The sequence below is a fragment of the Mus caroli genome, unplaced genomic scaffold (genome assembly GCF_978045245.1).
Source record: "Mus caroli unplaced genomic scaffold, Mus_caroli_1 scaffold_8, whole genome shotgun sequence".
NCBI lineage: Eukaryota > Metazoa > Chordata > Mammalia > Rodentia > Muridae > Mus > Mus caroli.
In genome coordinates, this window is record NW_028227263.1 from 18,956,511 (window position 1) to 18,982,797 (window position 26,287).

The following is a 26,287-nucleotide window of genomic DNA, read 5'->3' on the forward strand; positions in this document are numbered from 1 at the left end:
CCGTGTGCTGGATCCACCACTGAATTACCCCCAGCCCAGTTAACTTTCTCCCAGTACTGACTGTCCCTTCCATGCAGTGTCCTGGGATTTTTCCTACATCCCCTGCCAGATGTAGTTTGGGTGATTTTGCAACCTACCAGTGGGTAACGACCCACTTAGGAAAATCTGGGCTTATTGCAATCAACTTTTTTCATAACTACATCCCTAAGGAAGCTTTCGTTACTTTCTCCAAATCACTGCCTATAAGGAAAATTTTAATAATACATATAAATACTGTAGTTCCGTTTGTGTGTATGTGTGAGTGCGTCAAACAAATTTTTAAATAGGTCTTTAAATGAAAAAGCAAGTTTTTCAACGAGTGTGGTGGTTCACCACTGTAATCTGGAACTGTCAGAAGACGGAGACAGCAGGACTGAGAGGTTCACGCTAGCCTAGGCTACATGGTGAGAACTTGTTTCAGAAACACAAAGGCCTGTAAGGTGGCTCAGTGGGTAAAATGTTCTTGCCGTGAGAGCCTAATGACCTCGTTTGGACCTCAGAACCTGTGTAAAGTAGATGAAAAGAAGCAACTCCACAAGGCTGTCTCTGATGCCCCTGCAGCTCCACTCCATAACAATGAAGAATACATTCTAAAAAGTAGAGAGAGAGGGAGGGGGAGGGGGAGGGGAGAAGGGGACTCATCGCAGAGGAAGAACGTAGTCAAAGGTCAGGATAACTGGTGTGAAGGTCTCCATGGAATCCATCGTTGCCTCCAGTGAGCACATGCCAATAAAAACAATGTAGTTTCACAGGGTCATTGCTGCCCATTAGAAATGCACAGGACAGCACCGTGACACTCAGGTTCTGAATCATACATGGTCTGACAGCCATGTATGATTGACAGACAGACATGGTCTGTCTGTCAATCAGACAGAATCGGTTATAGCCCCAGTTCAGGGAAGGTTGTGGGAAGAGGATTGTCATAAGTTTCAGGTTACTGTTTAAGACATAGTGAGATCCGGGTCAATCGGCTGCAGAGTGAGACTCTGTCCTCCTACAAATAAATAACATTAGATAGATAGATAGATAGATAGATAGATAGATAGATAGATAGATAGATAGATAACAGTATGAGCCAGGCATGATAACACACAGACCCTTGGGCGCCCTTACAAGTGGTTTTGAGAGTATGTTGGTGCTGGGAACTGAACCCCCCATTTTATTCTTTTGAGACAAAGTTTCAAGTGTTTCAGACTGGCCTTGAACTTGCTATTCAGTAAATTCCAGATCTCTCTCTTTTTTTTTTTTTTTGGTTTTTTTTTTTTTTTGAGACAGGGTTTCTCTGTGTAGCCCTGGCTGTCCTGGAACTCACTCTGTAGACCAGGCTGGCCTCGAACTCAGAAATCCGCCCGCCTCTGCCTCCCAAGTGCTGGGATTAAAGGCGTGCGCCACCACCGCCCGGCTTAAATTCCAGATCTCTTATGTGTGCCAACAGGTCTGTTCTTACAGCTGGAATTTGGGCCTCGTGATGTGAATTCCAGAGTACAATCTTGTAACCTCCAAATGGAAAACTGTAATACTGGTGAAAACGACAGGGCTGGAGAGAAGCTTTGTGGTTAAAGCACTGGCTACTCTTCCAGAGGACCAGGGTTCAATTCCCAGCACCCACATGGCGGCTCACAACCGTCTAGAACTCCAGTTCCAGGGGCTCTCATCCCCCTTCTGGATTCCATGGAGGGGGAGGGGGGAAAGGGGGAGGGGGAGGGAGAAGGAGGGGGAGGGGGAGAGAGAGAGAAGATGGCTACTAGAGAAGTATAGACAAGGGCCCAGCAGCTCATACCTGTAACCCAAGCATTCCTCAGGCTGAGTGAGCAAGGTCATTGCTAATTCTAAGCCAGCATGGGATCACAGCAAGACCCTGTCTCACAAAAAAGGAGGGGATGGAGATGCTCTTGAGTAAAGTGTGCTTGCTTTTCAAGCTGCTGAGCTGATCTCTCAGGGAGGTGAAAGAAAAGAATCAATTCCACAGAGTAACCCTCTACCTTCCACACTGCACTGTGGCACACGCACACACAAATCACTCACACTGTGGCACGCGCACAGACACCTGCACCCACACACAAATCACTCACTTACACAACAACAATACCTTTTTTTTTTAAGGGGCAGAAAAAACAAAAGTATAGAAAGAAAACTAGAAGGAAGATAGTGTATTTGAACTGGGGTGTGTGTGTGTGTGTGTGTGTGTGTGTGTGTGTTTGAGTCTACGTGTGTGTTCTTACTGAACTGGTATGCCACCTCAAACAAATTCAAGATGAGGTACCGACCACCCACTGCACAGCCCAAGTGTTCTAGGCATCTTTGGCCATGCTTGCTTGTAAAGGAAGGGAGTAGCCACCAACCTGGGGATATAACCAGGAAGCTTTCTGTCCCCTCAGCCTAGCCTATGAAGAGGCAGTGGGGAGTACTCCTCTCAGGCGACTTCAGTACCTCGCTCCCCTCCCCCAGCCTAACTCACCGGAAATTCTACTATCCTTGTAGACCTTGCCAGAAGGTTCCTCCGGGCCCGGGGGTTACCATTTCCTTTTGCTTTGGGTTCCCTTGTCCAAAAGCTCCCAGGATCATCGTCAGGACCTAGGCAGATGGCAGATCAGAGAGCATGCAGCTGTGGTGTCACCGAGGCTGTGAATAAGTAACACCGAGCAGCCTGTGGTGTCCGTTTCCCACCTGACACTGTGGCCCGGGGCCAGAGTGTTCATTATTTAGGGTTTTTTTTTTGTTTGTTTGTCTGTTTTTACCTGTCCTGAGTTAGTACAGTTCCAAGCAAGAAAGAAACTGTCTTCCCCTTTCTCCTCACAACAGAAAATTCTGAGGTGCGTGGTGAGATGGAGACAGACAACCGTGGATTTACTAGTCTGCTCTTCTGTAGTTTGTCTATGCGATCTTGGCTAAGTTTCAGAACCTTTCTGAGCCTCTGTCATATGGCCTGGGTCTGAATCCTGGCTTTACCACTCTCGTGCCAGGAGTACCCATGTGACTCAGTTCCCCCAGGCCTTGGAATGCTTGTGTGCAAATAAGAGACAGGAGCAGCAGCTCTGCAAAGGACTTCTGGGAATGATTCAGCAAGGTAGGCACAAAGCAGAGCTCCTGGGTGAGAGCTCACTGGGTCGTCACCAACAGTGTCTGACTGCTTGTTTTCTATGGGACTTGGGGTTAAAGCCAAAGAGACCTGGGAATGCTTTGAAAATACTCTACCATTGAGCCACCCTGCCCCCAGCCTGTGAGACAGGGTTTTACTGAGTAGCCCAGACTATTCCCAAACTAAGGGCCCTCCCGTGTGCTGGGACCACAGGTATGAGAGCCAGCTAACTCAGCCCAGTGCAAGTGCGCTTTCTTCATTCCCCCTAAGGAATGTAGGTCTTAGACAAGGGCCTTCATTTTAGGAATGGTATATATGTGTGCAGTATGTGTGTGTGTGTGTGCTTGTGTGCCTGTGTCATGTATGTTTGTATGTGTGTAGATGCACTCATGCTACATGCCTCTGTGTGTATGTATGGCTGGCCTCGAACTCAGAAATCCGCCTGCCTCTGCCTCCCGAGTGCTGGGATTAAAGGCGTGTGCCACCGTGCCCGGCTAAGACAATGTTATCCAATAGCCAATGGAAGGGTTGAAATTATGAGATCAGAATGATACTTGCTTGGTTCTCTTCTCAAGGTCACATCCAAGCCTGCCGAAGCTTCTTTCACCTGCTGGTCCCTCTACGTGTCCCATCTCTTACCCAGGCCATGACGACTGGGAACAGAACGTGGTGTCATCCTTGTCTCACTTTTCTGGGTCAGTTCAACACTCCCCGTGGTGCTCTCTGACATCCCCAGCTTTGAACTTCAGGTAGAAGGAGTCATGGCAGCTATTGGCTATGGTAAAGTCAGTGTCTCCCTACCTCCTACTAATGGGATAATGTGGGTAGAAGTGGGGCCTTGGCAAAGTGAGGCACATATATCATCTCTCTTATTGGCTTGTCTGATGCCTGCCCTCCTACACACTGGAGGAACCAATGGCAGAAACAGAACACCATCAGCAGTGCGTCTGGCCACTGCAGACCATGGGTGTGCCTGGGGCCCTTGCCAAGGCTTGCATCTTTCTGTTGGAAGGGGCTGAAGGCAGGCAGGGAGGACGCCTGTATCATTAGAGGTCTTTCTTACAGTAGAGACGGAAACCTCATCCTGGTCCTTGAGACTCAGAAAAAAAAGAATCTCAAGGAGGCCATCTGGTAATGCTTCCCATGAACGAGGCGACACCGGGGAGGAGCTGAGTGAGCACTTGCTCTCCGTGCTCAGGCATCCCTGAGAAGGCTGGAGGGGCATACAGGACCCAGGGGCTGTTGTGTGGCACAACTTTTGCTAGGAAAACACATCTCAGAGAAGGAGCCCAGGATAGACCAAAGTACAGATATCACCAAAGTCCCACTTGACGAACTGTATTAGTTAGGGTTTTACTGCTGTGAACAGACACTATGACCAAGGCAAGTCTTATAAAAAAAACAACATTTAATTGGGGCTGGCTTACAGGTTCAGAGGTTCAGTCCATTATCATCAAGGTGGGAGCATGGCAGTATCCAGGCAGGCATGGCGCAGGAGGAGCTGAGAGTTCTATGTCTTCATCCAAAGGCTGCTAGTGGAAGACTGACTTCCAGGCAACTAGGGTGAGGATCTTATACCCACACCCACAGTGACACACCCATTCCAACTAGGTCACACCTATTCCAACAAGGCCACACCTTCAGATGGTGCCACTCCCTGGTCCAAGGATATACAAACCATCACATTCCACTCCCTGGTCCCCATAGACTTGTTCAAAAACATGAGTCTATGGGGGCCATACTTAAACATAGCATAATGCAAAATGCATTTAGTGCAACTTTCAAAGTCCTCATAGTCTATAGCAGTTGCAACAATGTTAAAAGTCCAAAGTTCAAGGTCTCTTCTGAGATTCATTCAACTTAATTAACTTAATCATTCAACTTAATTAATCCCCAAAGCAAGGCAGGAAACCAGCTGGGCAAACTCCAAACTCTGCATCTCCATGGCTGATGTCAAAGTGGTCTTCAGATCTCCACTCCTTTTTCATCTTTTTTGACTGCAACAAACTGCTTCCTCCTGGGCTGGTTCCACTTCCTGTTAGCAGCTTTCCTCAGCATGTGTCCCATGGCTCTGGCATCTTTAACATCTTTGAGTCTCCAAGGCAATTTCAATGTTACAGCTTCTTCTTTCAGTGTCTGGGATTCCACTTGATCTTTTGGACTCCTCCTAAGGGCTGGCATCACTTCTCCATCTCTGTCCTCTGTAGCACTCTATGCTCAGGTTGATCCACTCCATTACGGCTGCTGTTCTTGGTGATCATCCCATGGTACTGACATCTCCAATACACTGGGGTGTTCCACTCCAACTAGGCTTCACCAATAGCCTCTCATAGGCTCTCTTCAGGGTGCCAAGCCTCAAATCCTTTGCATGACCCCTTCAATCCTGGGCCATCAACTACAGCTGAGGCTTCACCTTCTCCAATGGGCTTCCCTGGCCTCTCACAGTGCTAAGCCTCAGCTTCTCTCCATGATCCCTTCATTCCTTCACAAGCAGTACCACCTGAGTGACTCTTACACATTACCAAATCCAGCCGCAGCATGAGGTACAACCTTGGGTATCTCTGGAACACAGCTTCTTTGTGCTCCCAGAAAACAATTTCCAGAAGATTTCACCTCAACGATGCTGGTCTCTTCTTAATCACCGCTAATTCCTTAGCTCCAGCTAACCAGCATCAATTTTCCCAGTAGTTCCTTCCATTCTTAACTCTAGAGCCAGAGGCACATGGCTGAAGCTGCCGAGTTCTGCTGCTTACAGGAACTAGAACATGATCCCCTTGTATTATTACATTATCACTAGCTTTATGTTTTCTAAATCCTTCACTGCCTAAGCTTGGCTATCCTGGTTCTTGCTCTGTAGATTGACCTTGAATGTAGAGATCAGCATGCTTGTCTCATGGGATTAAAGGTGTGTACCACCATGCCTGGATCTAATTTAGCTGGGTAGGATCTTGCCCCAAGATCCCACTCCCTTAATCTTTATCTCCTAGAACACAAGATTTTGCTCCATTTCACTTCCTGGTACTCCTTTAATACTCAAACCATATATTTTGTATTTTTCCTTCCTAAGCTTGCTATGCTTGTTCAAACTTTTCTTCATAAGACTTAACCAGAGAACAAAGTCTCTGCTGGGCTTTCTTGAAACTTCTTTTGTCAATGCAATTAATCCAAGTCTCTTCACCTTAGCCTCAGGCAAACTTTTCAGACAAGGGCAAAAAGTAGCCACATTCTTCACCAAAATACCACAAAACGAGTCTTTATGCCACATTCTGAAATTCTTCTCCTTTGAAATCTCTTGGGCCAGGTCAACACAGTTCAAATTACTCCCAGCAACAAAGTCTTCCATATTCCTACTAGGATGACCCATTAAGCCCCATTTAAAGCATTCCACTGCTTTCCAAATCCAAAGTCCCAAAATCCACATTCTTTCAAATAAAAGCATGGTCAGGCCTATCACAGCAATACCCCACTCCTGGTACCAACTTCTGTATTAGTTAGGGTTTTACTGCTGTGAACAGACACTATGACCAAGGCAAGTCTTATAAAAAAAACAACATTTAATTGGGGCTGGCTTACAGGTTCAGAGTCCATTATCATCAAGGTGGGAGCATGGCAGTATCCAGGCAGGCATGGCGCAGGAGGAGCTGAGAGTTCTATGTCTTCATCCAAAGGCTGCTAGTGGAAGACTGACTTCCAGGCAACTAGGGTGAGGATCTTATACCCACACCCACAGTGACACACCCATTCCAACTAGGTCACACCTATTCCAACAAGGCCACACCTTCAGATGGTGCCACTCCCTGGTCCAAGGATATACAAACCATCACACGAACCAATCAGTTTCATTGGGGTTACTTACAGGAACATATATGATGCCAAGACACCTGCATCACCAAAGCCCACCCCAGGATAGGTGACAGCTCACAAAAGCTGAGAACCTGGATCGCATTGCACAGCCTGCACACAGCTCAGTCAGTTAGAAAGCGTTCTTTCCAGATAACTCAGTTGGTCTAAACCTAGAGTCTTCTTTACAGCTTGTCTGCTCTGAGAGATCCTCAGCTCTTACTGCTTCCTCTGGGAAGGAGGGACCCAGTGAATCTGGTCAGATTCAGGGACTTCCTGAAGCCGTTGTAAGTTGTTTATCTTCCTGTTTAAAGAGCTTCCTTGCAGGATGGACTGCTTTGGACCCTTCAGGCACAGACCCTGACAATCTCTCTAGCTTTCTTTTCAGTAACAGAAAGCCCATGGGGCCTGGTGGTGGCAACCTATGCCTTTAGTCTCATCATTCGGGCAAGCAGATCTCGAGGCCAGCCTGGTATACAGAGTGAGTTCCAAGACAGTTAGAGCAGCATAATGAGACCCTGTCCTGGGGAAAAAAAAAAAAGATAAAACAACAACAAACAAACAAACAAACAAAAAAAAGAAGCTCCTGGGACCCAGCCATAGTAAGTGTATCCTGGGAGAGGAGGAGGCAGGTGGTGGTGACACTGTCCCAGGCCTCCTCTGCACTTGTGTTTCTGTGTGTGCATGTACTTGCGTGCACAAGCACACGTGGACAGCCAGAAAGGTTAGGAAAGCTGAGGATATTGGAGGACGCCAAGGGAACAGACTGTCTTCATCGGCCGGCAGAGTCGGATTTGGATTCGAGTGGTTCATCGGATCGGTGAGCATTGTCTTCTAGGTGGTCTCAAAGGCTTGGGCTGTGGAAAGAAATCAGAAGCAGCCCAGCACTAGCAGTCTGACCGAGGAGGGGCCAGGCAGACACGGGGAAGTCCGTACCCTGTGATGAGGCGGGAGTGCAGAACCCAGCTCACCATCTGCCGCCTGGAGCATGGGACCAGTCTGAAAGGGCAGAGCCGAGTACAGGCCGAGCACAGGCCGGAGGGAGGGACGGGAAAGGGGTTCTTCAAGAGAAAGAAAGGGAAGGGTGTTCTAGGTCGAGGGCTGTAGAGCTGAGACTCTGGGAGGGCTCAGCCTCCCTTCAGTAGATCTTATGTGGGGCGCTGAAAGAACTGATCAGGGCACAAAAGCGTATCTGTTTATATTCACATATACGTCCTGGCCTTCCATAGCAGGAGGGGAAGAAATTCGCTTTACTCTTGGAGCTCCGGAGTGAAGCCACAAGATGGTCAGGGTGGACAGTGCCGAGTCTGGAAAGCGGTTTTCTCCTGCAGTCGGTGGTGTGATGGGGTGTGAACAGGACCCAGCTGTTCATGCCTGCCATCCCACACTCAGGGTGAGGCCCAGACCAAGCTACACTGTAGCGTGAGTTTCAGGCCAGCCTGGGTTACAGAATGAGATCTTGTCTCAGCAAGCAAAATACAAACAAAAAAGAAGGGAAAAAAAAAAAAAGGTCCGATGTGATTGGTAGGAAATTGTTGGGTTCAGAACGGAAGCTGAGGGCTGGTGAGATGGCTCAGTGGGTAAGAGCACCCGACTGCTCTTCCGAAGGTCCAGAGTTCAAATCCCAGCAACCACATGGTGGCTCAGAACGGAAGCTGAGAAAACTCACTTTAGAGAACAGAAGCTTAAAAATGGAAGTTTTATTTTCTCAGCGCTGAGGGAGGTGGGCAGCTCCGGATCTGATCCGAATTCCTGAAGGGAGACTGTCCAATATTTCTACAATATTTTTATAGGATGGGAACAAAAAGTGACAGGTAACAGGGTAGACTCTTGCATTGACCAATTATATTTTGACATAAAGGGTTAAAAAAGGAGGTCACTGTTGGTGACTGGGCCTTTCCCAGGTCACCTGGTTTCAGATCCTCAAGTCAGCTTTTGCAGCCTGGTCTCCTCCTGGACTCTGGTCTGGAATCTTGAAATGATAAGGGAACAAAGGAGTGGGCAAGTTGAACTAGTCAGTTAAGTCAAGACAAGTAACACATGTCTTGTGTGCCTTATGGCTTGTGTGCCTTAGTTTAGATAATGTGATAACAGCATCTTCCTTCTCTACATCCTTCACAGCTTAACAGACAAACAGGAAACATCTGAAGAAGCAGGGTAGGAGTTGGCTTCCGGGGCCTGGGAACATGAGTTAAGTTTTGATTCTGCCATCCAGGTGGAACTCAGTCCTGAGATGGCTGAGCTCAGGAAACAACTCCCTAACAGAAATCACTTTGAAAATAATGCAAGGGCTGGAGAGATGATGACTCAGCGGTTAAGAGCACTGACTGCTCTTCAGAAGATCCTGAGTTCAATTCCCAGCAACCACATGGTGGCTCACAACCATCTGTAACAAGATCTGATGCCCTCTTCTGGTGCGTCTAAAAACAACTACAGTGTACTCATATACATATAATAAATAAATCTTTTTTTTTTTTAAAGAAAATAATGCAAAAAGCGGGGGTTGAGGGGAGCGGAGAGTAATGCTGTTGAAGTGAGACGGGTTGAAAAATATTGATTTTTCCATACAATTAGCGAGGGAAGAAACGGTAGGCTTTGGGTAAGAGGAACGTGGTGCATAATGTGTCCCCTCACTTGCAAGCCATTTAGAGCATCTGTCCTTTTCGTGGGAGCAGGGGAGTTTTCCTCCTTGTCTCCAGTTAATTCTTCTCTGGTTCCTCTCCAGAAAGTAAAGTTTAAAAACACAGTATGTCTGAGGCAGGCAGTTCTTCCTTTGCAGAAGAGGGAGTGGACCCAGCCTGTCTCCTCCGACCTCCAGCATTCGACCAGCATCTCTCCTGGGCCAGCGGTGGCAAGAAGCGTGCTATTTCTGTCTTGTTCCGGAGGGAAGGCTGGGAGTTGGCGATTACCTAGGGTAAATGGTCGAAGAAGGCAGGGCCAGTCCAATGAAGCGGGAATACAGTGTTTGGATCTCTGCGGCTGCCGTAGTCGCAGTACTGCGGTCCCCATGGCAACGGCAAGAAGCAGCGCCAACCTTCTGGGCGGTGCTGGCGCTTTGGCGGTTCGGACCTTAGGCGGCGCGGAATCTGTAAACTGCCCGCCGTCGATGGTTGTATGTGCTGTGGCCGCGTGGTCCGAGGGAGCAGGAACCTGGGGGCCGTGGAGGGCGTGGCTCGGCCGGAGGGGAAGGCGCTGGCTCCCCTGATCCTCGCCTGTCCAGTCTCCATCCGTGGGCCTCAGGTTTCCCACGAGAAAGAGATTGGGTACCCCGGATTAAGGGTACTCGATCTTTGAGCCCAGAATCTTCTCTCTTCTGCAGCTCCTGGACAGACTGGCGTTGCCCAGCCCCATGGACGTGAGTCCAGTGCTCTGTGCTCATCTGCCTCTGAGCTCGGACCAGGGAGGGGGCTTTCTATCCAATAAAAAGTCTTCTGGCTCAGGACAAGAGCTGGAAGACAGTGCCCAGGATGGACTTCCCCCCCCCTGAGGTGGCACGTTTCTGGGATTCCTAGCAAGACAGTTTTTACTAGCACTCAGAGAGACAGCAGTACAGAGGCCCAGGAGCCAGAGCGAGGAGGGAACCTCTGGGAACTGCTTAGACTTCGTCGTGATTGCGGGATAAGGGGTGGGGGTAGAGGCGTAGCCAGGGGCTGGGGTGGGGAAGCTTTGTCCCTGAAATAAACGTCGTTCTGAGTGGAGATTCCCCGGGCAGCTGGTGCAGAAAGAAGCAAATTGGAAGAGGGGCCAAGGCTGAGGGCTGGAGGATTGGAAGGTTGTTATGCTGGAGTCAGATTGAAAACTCTGTGTAGAGAAGTATTCCCCAAAGAGCAGTGTTTCCCAGATGACTCTAAAGTGATGGCAGGTCCAGGATCATGAGTGAGGATGTCAGGGGGACAGGCTGGTGAGTCAGGGTGTTGTTCTATTGCCTTCTCATCTAGTTCTGCGTCCCTCCTGGCATCCCATCTCCTGCTCACGCCTTCCTCTGTGCTTCTCCAGGCCTCCCCTGGCCCGTGGAATCCAGCCCCGGCTTCCATCAGCCCTTCCTTGCAACTTCCCACCCCTGCTATTGTCTTCATCGCAGTGGGCATCTATTTGTTGCTGTTGGGCCTAGTGCTGCTGACTAGGCACTGTCTGCTGGTGAGGCGCCTGGTGTGGAAGAGAGGGTAGGCCTTGGGGAAGAGGAACCTGGTAATTAATGGGGCCCCTCACCTGCAGGCCTTTATCCTGGGACCCACCACGCCCGGCCACCTTTGTCATTTAGTCAGAGCAGCTGTCCTTTCCGTGGGAGCAGGGGAGTCTTCCTCTTGGACTCCGGTTAACCCTTGTCTTGCCCGTCTCCAGAAATTAAAGTGGAGAGTTGTCCCCTCCCCGATGTCTGGCCCAGATCCTGAGTCTTGTCATCTCCTAGGCCCAGGGCTGCTGCACAGACTGCAGCTCCCCTTGCAGGAAACAAGGTGCCTCCCAGACCCAAGACTGTTGCTGGAGCTGTGCAGAAGCCTGTGACTTCCCTCTGCCCAGTCCCACCCACTGCCTGGATGCCTGCTGTCCTCATCTCAGTGAAGCTGTGAGTTCCGTTCTTTGCTCCCTCCGACCTAGGTCTGATCTGGGCCTTCAATTTCTTTAGTCAGCACATTTATTACTGAGCAGTAACCCTAGGCCAGGCACTGTCCCAGGTACTGAGTCATAGGCAGACAGCTAAAAGCAACATAGTATCAGATTGTTTCTGGTGATGAAAGGTACTTGAAAGATAAGTGAATATAGGGTGATGGCTGGAGAAGGATCATTTGTGTGACAAGCCCACAAGCCTGGTACATAATTAGGTAGTAATCAGGGCCTGCTTCCTTTCTCTCTTCTTTCTTTCTTTCTTTCTTTCTTTCTTTCTTTCTTTCTTTCTTTCTTTGAGACAAGAGTTCCTTCATTAAGTAGCTCTGGTTGTCTGGGAACTTGCTGTGCACACTAGGCTGTCCTTGAACCCACAAAGCTCCTCGGTTTCTGGAGTACTGATACTAAAGGTGCCCCCCACCATGCCCAGCCCATAGTCAGGACTTCACCACACCCAGCCCAGTAGTCTGGACTTCTGAACAAGGTAGTTAAGGCTGGGTGTAACATGGCCAAATGTGGGCGGGACCTGGCTCTGAGCCCAAGAAAACACCCTCTGTCCATAGGCAAGGGTTCTCTTCCAGAGAACAGCCCCATTGCACTCACCGACCTGCTTTTACGAGTAACTCTGAGAGCTGAGGATTTGTTTAAACCTAACATTACTTAACTTTTAAAGTTTTGTTTTGCAACAGGGCTTTGTATACTAGGCTAGCCTTAAACTCCCCAACTTGCTTCTGTCTCCCAAGTGCTGAGGTTGTAGGTGTCCACCAAAACATACCTGGCGTAATTTTAGTTTTTTTTTTTTCACTTTTTTTTTTTTTTTTTTGGTTTTTCGAGACAGGGTTTCTCTGTGTAGCCTTGGCTGTCCTGGAACTCACACTGTAGACTAGGCTGGCCTCGAACTCAGAAATCCGCCTACCTCTGCCTCCCGAGTGCTGGGATTAAAGGCATGCGCCACCACGCCCGGCTTTTTTTCACTTTTTTAAAAAAGTTTTTCTTTTCTGTTTTGTTTCTTTTATTATTTTATTATCCTGTTTGGCTAGTTGAAACCTGTAAGAGGAAAGCAAGGTGGTGGTGGTGGTGGCGGCGGCCGTAGCGCACGCTTTTGATCCTAGCACTTGGGAGCAGAGGCAGGCAGATCTCTGAGATTTGGGCCAGCCTGCCCTACAAAATACTTCCAGGACAGACGGGACTACCCAGAGAAACCCAGTCTTGAGAAAACAAACAAATAAATAAAATGAGTTTGTGAGAAGAATCTGTGTCCAATGGCCTTGCCAGAACGTGGCCTTGGACTTTGCTGTGGCCCTGCCACCATTCCCATGGGGCTGAGTTACCTTTTTCCAGATCGCTTTGGCTTTGTTCAGTCTGCTCCTAGGAGTCAACTGTGCTGTTTTTGCTTTGTACACATAAACACATCTCTTGCCCAAGTAGAATTAAATTTCATCTCAGCCATAACCACCTTCAGTCTTAAGAAGAGCCATGTGTTCTCTTTGGTTCTGGCAACCTTGGTTCTAGCCAGAAAAATGGCCTTGGACCACAGCCTTCCTGACACATTTGCTGTTTAGAGGTCCTATTCCCAGCAAGCATCCACAGGTGCCAAGATAGCAAGAAATGTAGTTTCTTTTCTTTTTTTCTTTTTCTTTCTTTCTTTTTTTTTTTTTTTTTTTTTTGGTTTTTTGAGACAGGGTTTCTCTGTGTAGCCCTGGCTGTCCTGGCACTCACTTTGTAGACCAGGCTGGCCTCGAACTCCGAAATCCGCCTGCCTCTGCCTCCCGAGTGCTGGGATTAAAGGCATGCGCCACCACGCCCGGCTTCTTTCTTTCTTTCTTTCTTTCTTTCTTTCTTTCTTCTTCTTCTTCTTCTTCTTCTTCTTCCTCTTCCTCTTCCTCCTCCCCACCCCTCCCCCTCCCCCACCCCTCCCTCCCCTCCCCTCCCCCTCCCCGTCCCTCTCCCTCTCCCCCTCCCTCTCCTTCTCCTTCTTTCTTCTTTCTTCTTTCTTCTTCTCCTTCTCCTTCTTCTTCTTCTTCTTCTTCTTCTTCTTCTTTCTTCTTTCTTCTTCTTCTTCTTCTTCGCCTGGAACTCACTTTGTAGACCAGGCTGGCCTGGAACTCAGAAATCCACCTGCCTCTGCCTCCCAAGTGCTGGGATCAAAGGCGTGCGCCACCACCGCCTGGCTTTTTTTTTTTTTTTTTAATAAGTTTTTTTTTTTAAAGACTTATTTATTATATGTAAGTACACTGTAGCTGTCTTCAGACACACCGGTAGAGTGTCCAGATCTCGGATGGTTGTGAGCCATCATGTGGTTGCTGGGATTTGAACTCCGGACCTTCGGAAGAGCATTCGGGTGCTCTTACCGACTGAGCCATCTCACCAGCCCTTTTTTTTTTTTTAATTAAGTTATACTAATTATTAAGCAAGCTGCATTTTTGCTGGTTTGGTTGTTTTTTTTTTTTTTTTTTTTCTTTTGTTTTGCTTTGCTTTTTTTTTGAGACAGGGTCTCATTATGTATACCTGGCTGGCCTAGAATTTTCTGTGCAAACTAGGCTGGCCTCAAATTCACAGAGATCCTCCTGCCTCTGCCTCTTTGGTGCTGGGATTGCAGGTGGGTTTTGCAACAGAAACCTACATTTTTATTACAAAAAGTATTGTTTCCAAAATATTCACGTAGCAGGGCAAAGCAGCAGAGTTCCTGGCTATTGTCAGACGACACCAGGAGAGGGAGGGGAGCAGAGAGAGACGAGGAAGGTACCGCTGTTTTAGATAAGCTTTGCAAAGTTGTCTTGTGTGCTGCACTCATGCATTGCTGTTACCACCATGCATTTCCACCTCCCCAGCGAAGATGAACCCTGTCGCATAGTCTGCTTCTTCACCACCATATAGCACCTTGGCCACGGAACCATGCCTGGACATGGAGATGTACATATACTATTTTGCCCCTCTAGCAGGGGAATGAGATGGCTTAGGGATGGTTGTAGCTTCGCTGTGTAATGCCAGTGTTACATAGCAAAGCCTTGGCTAGCAAATTGCTCCACAGTTTAACAGGGTGGGGGGTGTGGGGTGTGGGGAGGAAAGCTAAACCACAGGAGACAACAGTTTTTACATTTGTGGGTTTAAAAATGTTCAATGTGGTCGACCACCTTGGGTGATTATTTTGGGTATACAGATTTAGACAGCAGAATTCCTGTCCTTGGAGCAGTGACCTTCCTTAGCATGGAGGGCTAACAGACTGATTCGAAGCAAATTCATAACTTGGATCGGCTGTACTTGGTACAAATCCCTGGCAGATCTTTTGAGTTTCAAAAGAAACAATGAGGGCTGGGAATGTAGCTTAGTTGGTAGAATGTTTGCCTGGCATGCTGGTGGCAGTGGGTTAGTTCCCAGCACCACAAACTACATATGGATGAGGCCTTCTGGTCCATAGGCAATAGGATACATGTGGTATATGAACATACACACAGTCAAAACACTCATCCACATGCAATATATATATATATATATATATATATATATTAAATCATAGGTTCAAAATGAAGCTACATAGAAAATTCAAGGCCAGTCTAGGTTAGCTTCCCTATCTTAAAAATCAGCATGGGGGCTGGAGAGATGGCCCAGTGATTAAGAGCAGCACTGGCTGCTCCTCCAGAGGACTCTGGTTTGATTTCCAACACCCATTTTCTAAACCAGAACTGTTTGTAACTCCAAAGGGATCCAAAGCCCTTGTTTGTCTTCCACAGTCATGCAAATACATCCAGGCAGCCAAAACACCCTCACATACAAGATCAATTTAAAATGAATGGGAATCTATGTGGAAAAATGATTATAGTGAGTATGGCCAGGCTGGTGGTGTATACCCTTACTCCTAGCCTCATGAGGCAGAGGCAAATGCAAACTCAAGGCCAGCTGCAGCTGCATAGTGAGAGAGAGGGTGAGGAGCTGCCTTCTTTCAAGTAATCTGCTTCTGGTTCCCCAGACTGGCCAGGAAGCAGGCTCTCAGGCTGAAGTTAGGGAAGAAGGAGACCTTAGGGTCTAAGAATCTTAAGGAGTTCCAGAATGATTTATGGTCCTCAGCCCCCGTCTCCTTTCCTGTGTCTACGTGGAGTGAGAAGACAGGGACCTGACTTCGTAGGGGAAAGGATGGTCAAGGCTGACTGTGGGAAGATCAGGTCTCCCAGTCTGTTGGCCCGGGGCTTCAGAAAGGTGTGCATCTGATCCTGTCCAGTTTCTGCTGGATCCAGGAAGAGATGTAGAGTGACCAAGGGTAGGAAGTTTGTCCTGCCCTTGACTTTTCTCAAAGTACATTGAGGTGCCTTTGTTCTCCAGGTTCCTTACAGTAACAATGACAGCAGAAAGGTCACAGAGCTTGTCTTTTTGGCCAGTGTAGACACTGAGGCCCATAGAGGCTTGAGAGACTCTTGCCTGAGGTCAGATAGATATGCCAGCCAGACCACAAGCCCAGGGTTTTCCTCTCTGTGGGAGAGACCTGCTTGCTGAACTGCACTGTTAGGAGGATGGGGTTGCTTCCTTTTTTTCCCTACCCTCTGTGTACAGTAAGCACACAGAGACACAGAGCCAGTGTGTGAGGCTGTGTGCTGACCCTGGGGGCTCAGCAGTAATGAACCAGACAATTCCCCTCTGATTCCAGGACTTATATTGTGGTGGAGGGCAGAGATAAATAAGCAGACAGTTACAGGAGTCTGATCCAGCTAGTGATCAGAAGGAAGCCTTGCCTGTCACTGCCTCCAAGGCCAGTCCCCAGTCGGCCTGGGCTAGGACTGTAGCTTGTACTTTTTAATAAGCTCTTGTAATTCAGATGCACATTAGAATTAAGAAGTGCAGCTGAAGCTGGGCATAGCTCATGCCTTTGATCCCAACACTCAGGAGGGAGAAGCAAATGCATTTCTGTGAGTTCAAGGGCAGCATGGCTTATAAAGTGAGCGCCAGGCCAGCCAGGGATACACACTGAGGGGAGAGAAACAGACTGCAGAGGGAAACCAGAACTATGATGTCCAATGGCTCCTGTCACTGCGCACCAAGGAGCTCAGTTCTGCCCCTGACACACTGATGAGTAAGTCCTGTCTGTGTCTGTCTCAGAGATGAGGAAACTGAAGCTCAAAACATGATTTAATCAGGCAGAATTGGCATGCAGGCATTTTTGACTCTAGGGCTTAAGCGCTAACCAGCCAGTAAACAAGTCTGGTCCTCCCATGGTCCAAAGATAAACCCCACTTAAGAGCCTATAGAAACCCAAGGTTAGCCGGCTACAGAGTCCTTGTTTAATGTACTTAAACAGTGGAGTTCTTCCAGAAACCTTTGCTTGTGAGAGTCAAGAAATCCATTAGCCAGTTATTAATGGCTGGACTAAACCCTTCCGTGAATGGAGCCAAGAAATGCTTTTAATGCCCTCTTTTCTGAGGTAAGGGCTGTGAAGTGTTCTGGCTAGTGGCTCTGTACACAGAGTGATGGTGTGGTCTTCTAGAAACCCACAGACCCGACTTGATCTCCAGAGATGCCCCCAAACCACTCTTTTTTACACACAAGAAAAACACTTCTCTCTCCCTTCCACCATTACGCCTACAGCCTTCTCCCCCTATTGGTGGTAACTCGGCCCAGGTTAGACCCCTTTCCATGGCTGGTCTCCCCCTCCCCCACTTGCTGACAGCTGATCTCACTGGCCATCTGACACCGTACCCCGAAACCTCAGCTGTTGGAAAGGTCATTTCCCTATTCCTGGCTTGGCCCTGGTCTCTGATTGAACTGTGCAACTGTGGCTGTCATTAGCTTTGCTCGTGGCCTTAAGGAGCCAGTGTCTGTCACACAGCCACGCCGGGTATGTCCACTCCAGGGCCTTGGCCTGCCTCCCATTCATGCCTGGGGCAGCTGTAGATCATTCCTGTCTCGGGTTAGAGGAGCCGTGGGCTACAGGGGTGAATGTTCCTATAGCTCAGGACATTATGTCCATGAGACAGACAGAAGAGGCCTCCGTCTGCCTTTGCCTAAGGAGAGTAAAGTGATATGCTTAGGTTAGTTCATGTGGTCACACTCTGTGTGTCTCAGGCACCTGCTGAGCATGAATCTCATACTAAACAGAGCACGAGGCCAGTGATCCTTGCCTTTGAAGCCTTAGAGTGAAGCCAACATTCCTGGCCTTGGGAGGGCAGGCACGGGAGACTCCAAGGCCTGGGGAAAGCCACTGTAGCCCAAACCAGTTTCTCTTGCTGGTTGTATTCTTTCGGGCAAACCACTGAGTTTCTATGTCATTATTTTGTGATGAGCCCCCCCCACCCCCCCAAGTGTGACCCCCGTGCAGGGTGGCTCCGGAGCAGAGTGCTTGCCTTGCGTTCGTGACATCCCAAGTTCAATTCATCCCTGAGAAAACCCCTCCCTTTACGATTTATCTTATCTCTGTGAATGCTTTGCCTGATTGTATGTTTCTGATGAAGTCAGAAGAAAATGTCAGATCCCCAGGAGCTTGGGCTCTGGAGTCGGGATGGTTGTGAGCCACTATATGTATGTGATGGGAGCTGAACTCAGGTCCTCTGGAAGAACAGCCATGGCTCTTAACCACTGAGCCATGGTCCAGACACCTGGCTTAGACAGGGTCCCTTTCTGTCAGTGGTTCTCAACCTGTGGGTTATGGCCCTTTGTGGGGGTGGGGGATATTAACTTATACAGGGCTGACCGAAGGTTATAAAAAAACCAGATATTTATGATTCATAACAGCAAAATTACAGTTGTGAAGTAGCAACAAAAATCCTTTTTTGGTTGGTAGTCACCACAACATGAGAACTATATTAAAAGGTAGCATTAGGAAAGTTGGGAACCACTGCTCTGCGTAGCCCTGGCTATCCTAGAACTCAAAATGTAGATCAGGCTGGTCCAAACTCACAGAGATCTATCTCTGCCAGCGTCAGCACTAGGAGGTGAGTAAATTTCATGATAGCCAGGCCATACAGTGAAACCCTGTCTCAAAACAGGACAAGAGAAACCCCAGTACTTAGTAGGTTGAAGTACGGATTGTCATTTTTTTGAGGCCAGCTTGGGTTTCATGGTTCTTGACTAGTCTGAGCTGTAGAGGGAGAGCCTGTCTCACAAGGGACCTTGGGAGGAGATTTTATAGTTTGGTTCCATGCCAGCAAGAAAGTCCAAAGCCCAGACATTATCTCCATGAGGATTGAAACATGTTTCTGGTCCTGACTTCCTCTAGGTTGCATAGGGCTTTGAGAGTAGAGTATACCTACTATGTGTGCATACACACACACACACACACACACACACACACAGAGGACCCAGTGGGACAGATACTTTATCCCTGCTGCTGTTCAGCATGGACGGTTGCTTCCTTTCCAGTGCTTTGTCTCTCCGTTCCACTGGGCTGGTGGGTGGGTGCTCCTCAGCCCCTCTGCTTACCCACCTCTCTCTTCTCCTTCAGGGTTGGGCCCCTCGATGCCCTCGCTGCTGCCCACTGTGTGACTGTGCCTGTGCCTGCCAGCTCCCAGACTGCCAGAGCCTCAACTGCCTCTGTTTCGAGATCAAGCTCAGATGAAAGATGGGGCTGGGGACGTTGTTATTTGGGGAGTGGCCAGTCCCCAGGGCCCCCTCTATGATCCTCAGGACATCATTACTGGAGCTATGGCTCTGGAGCTATGGATGGCAGGCCCAGCCTAATTACCTGGGAACCTTGAGTTCTCTGAAAGGCAGGATTCTGAGAGCCCTTGGACTGCTGAAAAGGGCCTGGTGTTCTGGCCAGTGCCCCTGCCTTTCTTCTTGTCCCTTCCCTGATAAACTATTGTATGTGAGGGTGAGGATGCAGGACATTGCTCACCCAGGCAACAGTGTGGGAGGTTTCTGCCAACCTGGACTATCAGGATAAAGGGATGGCCAGCCACACCCTGCCTTTAGACTCCAGGTTATTTTAAGAGGTGAGTATCCTGCCTGCATCTGCTCTCCTTTGGAAAAAAAAAGTACAACCACCAGCAGGCACCAGTGTCAAGGGAGGAGGGAACCAGAGGAGGCAGTGGGAGGCAATATCTAGATGTTTTCCCTTCTTGTTCTGCCTTACAGATCCTGGACCTGCGACTGATTTCTTGACTAATTTCACTGTATTTCCAAGGAAGAGGCTCCTCTAACGACCGGTGAGTGAGCAGTGGCACCTCCTCCTCTCAAGGCAAACCAAAGCTTCCTCTTCTTCACCCCCCACGCAGGGATGAATGTCAGGAGCCTCAGGTTTCCCTAAATATAGGTCCCGGCCGCGGGATTCGTGGTGGGGAAAGGGCAGGGGTTACGGAGAAGGTCTGGGACACTGGTGCGGGGGTGTGTAGGGGAGGGGTGGGGAGTAGGAGCTGCCTTAAAACCCAGCCCTGGACTGCGGGGCTCACTCTCTGCTGACCAGGCTCTGCGGCTTCTGTCACTGCGCCACAGGTGGGCCGCTATCCGGATTGCAGGATGGGAATGGGGGTTGCGGATTGGGGCCTGGAGGGAACTGAGTGCTCTGAGAGTTAAAGGGTGACAAGAGAGCTCCGAGACGGATTTTTTTATTTTGGAGAAGGAAATCAGGTTCGGGAAAGACCTGTCTGGCTTGGGCCAGTCCTTGTCGGTCATTTCCTCAAACTGGGTGTGCTTAGCTCGCGGGCGGTGCCTCCCGCCAATCTGCTAGGCAAGGCCAGGCCAGGTCTGGCTACGCCAGCCACTCAGTTGCGATGTGGACGGCACACTAGTTCTGGGAGGTTTTGCCTGAGTACCATGTCAGCTGCGCCGTGCTCTGGCCAGGGAGAGATCGAATCCGCCCTGCCTTTTAGTCAAGCGCCGAAGCAGGCAGGCAGGGAGGCTCGGAAGCTCTGCGTTCTTTGCAGTGACGTCAGGCTGCAACTACACAGGCCGGAAGCCAGGGGTCTTGGAGGAGAGGCCAGCCACCATCTCACTCTGACCCCCTCCCTACTCTTCGCCAACCCACATTCCGGCTGAGTCACGATGCTCACGCGCGCGCCAGGCAGGGGCTGGGGGTGGGGGGTAGGGGTGGGGGAGGGCCTGGTGACCTGCGGGATGTGGCTCGAGTCACGTCCTAGCGGGGCGGAGGAGGGATCGTGTTCTAGCCGCTAGTCTCCTCCCCAGTGCCGCCTCCTATCGTAGCATCTTGGGGCGGTGCCGCGCACAGTGCCCACCTTCAATTGGACGGTTCCGGTCCCTGCAAGGAAAAAACCTGCAGAGGGCGGAGCGGCGCCTTTAAATGCCCGGGGCCCCGCCTCCCGTTCCCCCCACCCCAGCTGAATAGGCTGCGTTCTCTTGGAACGCGCAGCAGAACGAGGTTCTGGTGACCCTAGCCGCGTTCGCTCCTTAGTCCTTTCGCCTATCCACCGGCGTACCAGGCAGACCCACCCCGTCCTGTGCCAGGTGAGCGCCATTTGACACGTGCTCGGGGAAGGGTCTATGGGGTTAGGATCTTGGGCCGGTGGCGGGCAGTGCAGAGCGGTCTTCCCCACGGCCCCTCACTTTTTCTACCCCCACGCTTGCCCCCAGCCCGGATTCTCCGGCCTGCGCCCTGGCGGTTCGCTGCGACACGCAGCAACTCAGCGCGCTGAGTCATGCCGGGGAGGAAGCAAGATGAGGTGGAAAAACAGACCCCTCTTTATTTTTGCAAAAACTTTCCGCTATGCAAAGCATCAGGGTCCCATTTCCTATTCAAAAGATTTCAAGGAGCGATGGGGAGACGGGGGCGATCGGCTCTTACACCGTCTCAGGATTTACGCGATGGGGTGGAGGAAATTGGTTTCCTTTCGGGGGAGCCCCAGGAGAGAAGGCTAAACTCAGCTGCCGCACTCTGTGGCCCATTAACACTTTACTATCTTTCCTTATCTGTGACCTTGATTCTGAGTCTGGAACCGCTGTAGCTTACGAAGTGCACGTGCCTCCTACATTCTTCCCCTCCCCTTCTAACAGTATGGAGGCAAAGGTTTCGTTCTACCTGGGCTCCATAGCCCCTTTCCTGTGTTTCTGATGGCCTTGTGTTTTTCCTGATAATCCTTTTACTCGAGCTCCACCCGCAACCATCTCGAAGCGAGAAGCCTGACCTTGGGGTGTCCTTGAAGCCTGGTCCGGACCTGGGTGGATTAGAAGGGCCCCCCCCCCCCACCTCAGTCGGGAAATCTTGGTTCTCTCTTAACTCTCGCCTTTGGGTTGCTATGTGGCTTTGAGCACAGATCATTTCTTTCTTGGGCTCTTTCAATGAGGGTATTAGGCTCTCTGCCCTATTCGTGATCCTTAAATTCTAAAATATTCCCGGTTCAATTTTGTTTCTAGGCAAGGTGACCCATGGCAACGCGCAGGCCAGATGGGTCCAGCTTCAACATGACCCGCCTGTCCCTGGCTCTGGCTTTTTCCTTTCCCCCAATTGCCAGTGAGCAACCCCACTCTGAGCTGGGCAACACCCAGCAACAGACAGAGTTAGGAAAGGTACAGGAAGAGGCAGGTCTAGTATAGGGAAGTCGGGAGTAGGGGAGAGCTCTGGGACAGGAAGTATCCCAGGACCCTCAGGGAGTGGGGCAGGGGAGGTGGGGGCTTAGTGCCCTGGCCTCCAGGGAAGCTTTGTTACCTGGGGAGACCATGGGATGGCCCAACTAAACGCTGGTCTCTGTCTGCCTTCCTCACCCAGGAAAGCACTGCCACCGGCACCATGCCCTACCCATACCCAGCACTGACCCCGGAGCAGAAGAAGGAGCTGTCTGACATCGCTCACCGCATTGTGGCTCCGGGCAAGGGCATCCTGGCTGCAGATGAGTCCACTGGTGCGGTACAGGCAGAAGAAAGGGGGAGGAGGGCCCCAAGGTTGGAGCTAGCAGGCTGATCCCCTTATCTCCCCACATGACCCTCCTCCCTTCAGGAAGCATTGCCAAGCGCCTGCAGTCCATTGGCACCGAGAACACCGAGGAGAACAGGCGCTTCTACCGCCAGCTGCTGCTGACTGCCGACGACCGTGTGAATCCCTGCATTGGGGGCGTGATCCTCTTCCACGAGACACTGTACCAGAAGGCAGATGATGGACGTCCCTTCCCCCAAGTTATCAAGTCCAAGGGTGGTGTTGTGGGCATTAAGGTAAGAGGCAGACTGGGGGGGGGGGGATAAGATTAGAGATGGATCTGGAGAAAGGGATTAATAGGTAAGGGGGGGTGAATATTGGGTTAGCAGGCCTAGAGACTTAGGTATGGATGTATTCAGCATAATTTTTTGTCAGTGTTTGGGGTGAACTTAGGCCCTTGTGCATGTTAGGCAAGTGCTCTGTTGCCAACTTTAATGGTTTCCCTGTGATGTAAGAAGGTGATTTCATGGTGAAGAAGTGAAACGGTTTTCTCAGTGTGCAGTAGCACCAGGTCCCTCTAGTCCGGTTAACATTTCTCTCAAATAATACACATCTTTCCTCATAAATATTTGCAAGCCATGAGAGGCTACAGTGAAGGGTGAAGTTGGGGCTGGGTAGAGGAGAAAGGGGCCATAGAGCTGACTGCTGGTCTCCTCCCTGGCAGGTAGATAAGGGTGTGGTGCCCTTGGCAGGAACCAATGGCGAGACGACTACCCAGGGTAAGAAGGCCCTGCCTGCCTCCTTCCCTTCTCCACCAGCTCGTCAGAGTTCCAGAGTGAGTCTGATCAAAGCCGTCTCTTTATTCTTCCCCTCCAGGGCTGGATGGGCTGTCTGAACGCTGTGCCCAGTATAAGAAGGATGGAGCCGACTTTGCCAAGTGGCGCTGTGTGCTAAAGATTGGGGAACATACTCCCTCAGCCCTGGCCATCATGGAAAATGCCAATGTTCTGGCCCGTTATGCCAGCATCTGCCAGCAGGTGGGATTGGACTACTTCCTAACACATTGATGCAGTGTGGGCTAGCTTTCTGTCTATCTGCCAGGATATCTGCCTCCCTCAGAGCAGCTGCTCTCCATACCCGCTGTGCGTCAGGCTCTTGAGTGGAGGCCACTCTGCAATGTAGAGGTGGCAACAGGTGTACGGGCAGATTGATAGGATTCTTTGTCCCCTGTAATCTGCTGAGGCCTTTGAAGCCTAGGTCTGTCATCGTCAAGCTAATGGTGAGGAGGCTCCTAATCAGGAGGCCTCACCTCATTACCCTGTCCCTCCCACAGAATGGCATTGTACCCATTGTGGAGCCTGAAATTCTCCCTGATGGGGACCATGACTTGAAGCGCTGCCAGTATGTAACTGAGAAGGTAGGTTGCCCATCTGCTTGGTTAGGATAATGTGGTGGGCTGGGCCCCGCTGAGGTAATCCCTTTTTTCCACCTTTCCCTGATGTGTTCCAGGTCCTGGCGGCTGTCTACAAGGCTCTGAGCGACCACCATGTCTATCTGGAAGGCACATTGCTGAAGCCCAACATGGTCACCCCTGGCCATGCTTGCACCCAGAAATTTTCCAATGAGGAGATTGCCATGGCAACGGTCACAGCACTTCGTCGCACAGTGCCCCCTGCTGTCACTGGTGAGGCCCACTCCCTCATCTTGGCCTGGTGAGGTGGATGCACCATCACATTTGACTTTGTCCAGGGTAACGTCTCATAGCTTCTCCCTGCTCTGCCTCTCTAATGCAGCACCCTTTCCTTCTGTGCTTGTTCTCCAGGGGTCACTTTCCTGTCTGGAGGGCAGAGTGAGGAAGAGGCATCCATCAACCTCAACGCTATCAACAAATGTCCCCTGCTGAAGCCATGGGCCTTGACTTTCTCCTATGGCCGAGCCCTGCAGGCCTCTGCTCTAAAGGCCTGGGGTGGGAAGAAGGAGAACCTGAAGGCAGCCCAGGAGGAGTACATCAAGCGCGCCCTGGTAAGGCTGGCAGGCGTGGAAGTGTGAACAGGTGCCTGGGCGGGGGTGGGGAGGGACTCAGAAGAGAATTCCTCTGATTCCTCTTCCCTTTTAGGCCAACAGCCTCGCTTGTCAAGGAAAGTATACCCCAAGTGGCCAGTCTGGAGCTGCAGCCAGTGAATCTCTCTTCATCTCTAACCATGCCTACTAACCAGAGCTGATCTAAGGCTGCTCCATCAACACTCCAGGCCCCTGCCTACCCACTTGCTATTGAAGAGGGGTCTTCAGGCTCTTTCCCATCACTCTTGCTGCTGCCCTCGTGTGTGCGGTGTTGTCTGTGAATGCTAAATCTGCCATCCCTTCCAGCCCACTGCCAATAAACAACTATTTAAGGGGGAGTCTGTTGTTCATGTCTTGTATAGGGGAGGGCCTGAGGAAAGAGCCTTACTTTGGGTTCCTTCTTCCTGGGCAGTAAAAGGAAGGTTTTTTTGACCAGAGCTTTGAGAAAGGCATAGTATTATGGGATGTTCTTTGCCTACATCTAATTGAAGGTAACTTTGAAAACCTAATTAATATTCTGCCTCTACCTCCTGAGTGCTGGAATTATAGGCCTAGCGTACCAGGCCCAGTTTAAGCCATGCTGAGATCCAACCAAGGCCTTCATGAATACTAGGCAAGGATTGTAACAGGGCTAACACATTTATGCTTTTTTGGGGACTATGGAGCCTTTTGGAGAATCCAGAATCCTCTGCTGCAGTAACATAGGTATACAGCTCAACTGCAGAACTCTCGGATTCCGGGTTGAGAATGGAGCCTCAGAGCTGCTGATGTTCCCTGGTGATAGAATAAGAAGCACATCAAACTGTGGGCCATCTGTATTCTTGCTACATTATATTGAGTGTAGTCGTACCTTTAAAAAAATGTTCTGGCCAGGTGTGCTAGTGCACACCTTTAATCTCAGGAGGCAGAGGCAGGCAGATTTCTGAGTTTGAGGCCAACCTGGAACTCACTACAAAGTGAATTCCAGGACAGCCAGAGAAACCCTGTCTCGGGAAAAAAAGTTCTGCCTAAATGAATGTATGCAGTGTGTCTGCCTTTGGAGGCTAAGAGGAGTGTATCAAATGCTGGCCTTTCTGGCAAGATAAGAAACCTTAAGGAGTGAGGGCTTCGGACTATAACCCAGTAGCAGAGTCCTTGCATGGTTAGTCATGGTTGTGAGCCACCATGTGGGTGCTAAACTGCTGAGTTCTCTCCAGCCCCATCATACCTCTAGTAATTTATAGTGCTAGAGACTAGGTATAACTGGGGACGACTTATGGTTTTAACCATTTCCTGTTTCCTGCCTTCTCTGCCCTTCCTGTGCTTTCTGTTTTCCTTCCCAAGCATCTTTTTCTTTTACACGTTTGTTTCCAGTGATGATCTGCATAGAATTGTCTTACTAGGAGTATCAAAGCACAGTCTCCACTGTCCTAATATTCCCATGTATTGGCCAATAGTCAAGCTATGCGCAGGCTGTGGATAGAGCTCAGTGGCTGAGCACTCATAAAGCTCTGGTTCCTTCCCCAGTGCTGCCAGGGGAAACTCAATCCCTATGCTTCCCCAAACTAGCCTCCCATTTTACTGCTCAGCACGTACTTGTAGCCTTGCTCTCTGGAATTCTGTAGCCCACACTAGCCTTGAACTCACAAGATCTGCTTTCCAAGTACTGGGATGAAAGGCGTGTGCTATTACTCTAAGCTTCTATGAGATGATCCTTTTATTTTATATACATTGGTATTTTAACTGAAATGTGTGTATGTGTGAGTGTTGGATCCCCTGGAACAGTTGTGAGCAGCCATGTGGGTGCTAGGAATTGAACCCGGGTAGTCGGCAGGCTGGAAGAGCAGTCAGTGTTAACCACTGAGCCATCTCCCCACCCTCTATAAGGAAATCTTAAGGCA

General features: G+C 49.9%; 2 protein-coding genes across 5 annotated transcripts; both read left to right on the forward strand.

The window, feature by feature from the left end:
* The first annotated feature begins 9,981 nt into the window (after positions 1 to 9,981).
* Positions 9,982 to 19,690, forward strand: LOC110297665 (uncharacterized). Its single transcript, XM_029479849.2, has 5 exons — positions 9,982 to 10,313; positions 10,955 to 11,095; positions 11,367 to 11,522; positions 18,987 to 19,476; positions 19,619 to 19,690. The coding sequence occupies exons 1-4, from the start codon at positions 10,308 to 10,310 to the stop codon at positions 19,098 to 19,100; spliced, it is 417 nt and encodes a 138-aa protein (XP_029335709.2). The 5' UTR covers positions 9,982 to 10,307; the 3' UTR covers positions 19,101 to 19,476; positions 19,619 to 19,690.
* On the forward strand, positions 19,611 to 24,745 carry Aldoa (aldolase, fructose-bisphosphate A). Of its 4 annotated transcripts, none has more exons than XM_029479848.2 (9): positions 19,611 to 19,689; positions 22,203 to 22,335; positions 22,431 to 22,642; positions 23,071 to 23,125; positions 23,223 to 23,383; positions 23,680 to 23,763; positions 23,856 to 24,030; positions 24,169 to 24,368; positions 24,463 to 24,745. In XM_029479848.2, the coding sequence occupies exons 2-9, from the start codon at positions 22,224 to 22,226 to the stop codon at positions 24,556 to 24,558; spliced, it is 1,095 nt and encodes a 364-aa protein (XP_029335708.1). In that variant the 5' UTR covers positions 19,611 to 19,689; positions 22,203 to 22,223; the 3' UTR covers positions 24,559 to 24,745. The 4 variants fall into 4 exon arrangements, with proteins under 4 accessions (XP_029335708.1, XP_021022213.1, XP_021022212.1 ...); XM_021166554.3 differs by lacking the exon at positions 19,611 to 19,689 and adding an exon at positions 19,904 to 19,975; XM_021166553.2 differs by lacking the exon at positions 19,611 to 19,689 and adding an exon at positions 20,693 to 20,944.
* The last annotated feature ends 1,542 nt before the right edge of the window (positions 24,746 to 26,287 follow it).

Bases quoted from the DNA above. Each gene is read 5' to 3' on its own strand.
- LOC110297665 (XM_029479849.2), top strand. The intron at 11,096-11,366 runs GTGAGGCGCCTG...GTCATCTCCTAG, and splicing joins TGACTAGGCACTGTCTGCTG to GCCCAGGGCTGCTGCACAGA. The intron at 11,523-18,986 runs GTGAGTTCCGTT...CTTCTCCTTCAG, and splicing joins GTCCTCATCTCAGTGAAGCT to GGTTGGGCCCCTCGATGCCC.
- Aldoa (XM_029479847.1), top strand. From the start codon at position 21,863: ATGGCAACGCGCAGGCCAGATGGGTCCAGCTTCAACATGACCCGCCTG. The intron at 22,004-22,202 runs GTACAGGAAGAG...TTCCTCACCCAG, and splicing joins AACAGACAGAGTTAGGAAAG to GAAAGCACTGCCACCGGCAC. The intron at 22,336-22,430 runs GTGCGGTACAGG...TCCTCCCTTCAG, and splicing joins GGCTGCAGATGAGTCCACTG to GAAGCATTGCCAAGCGCCTG.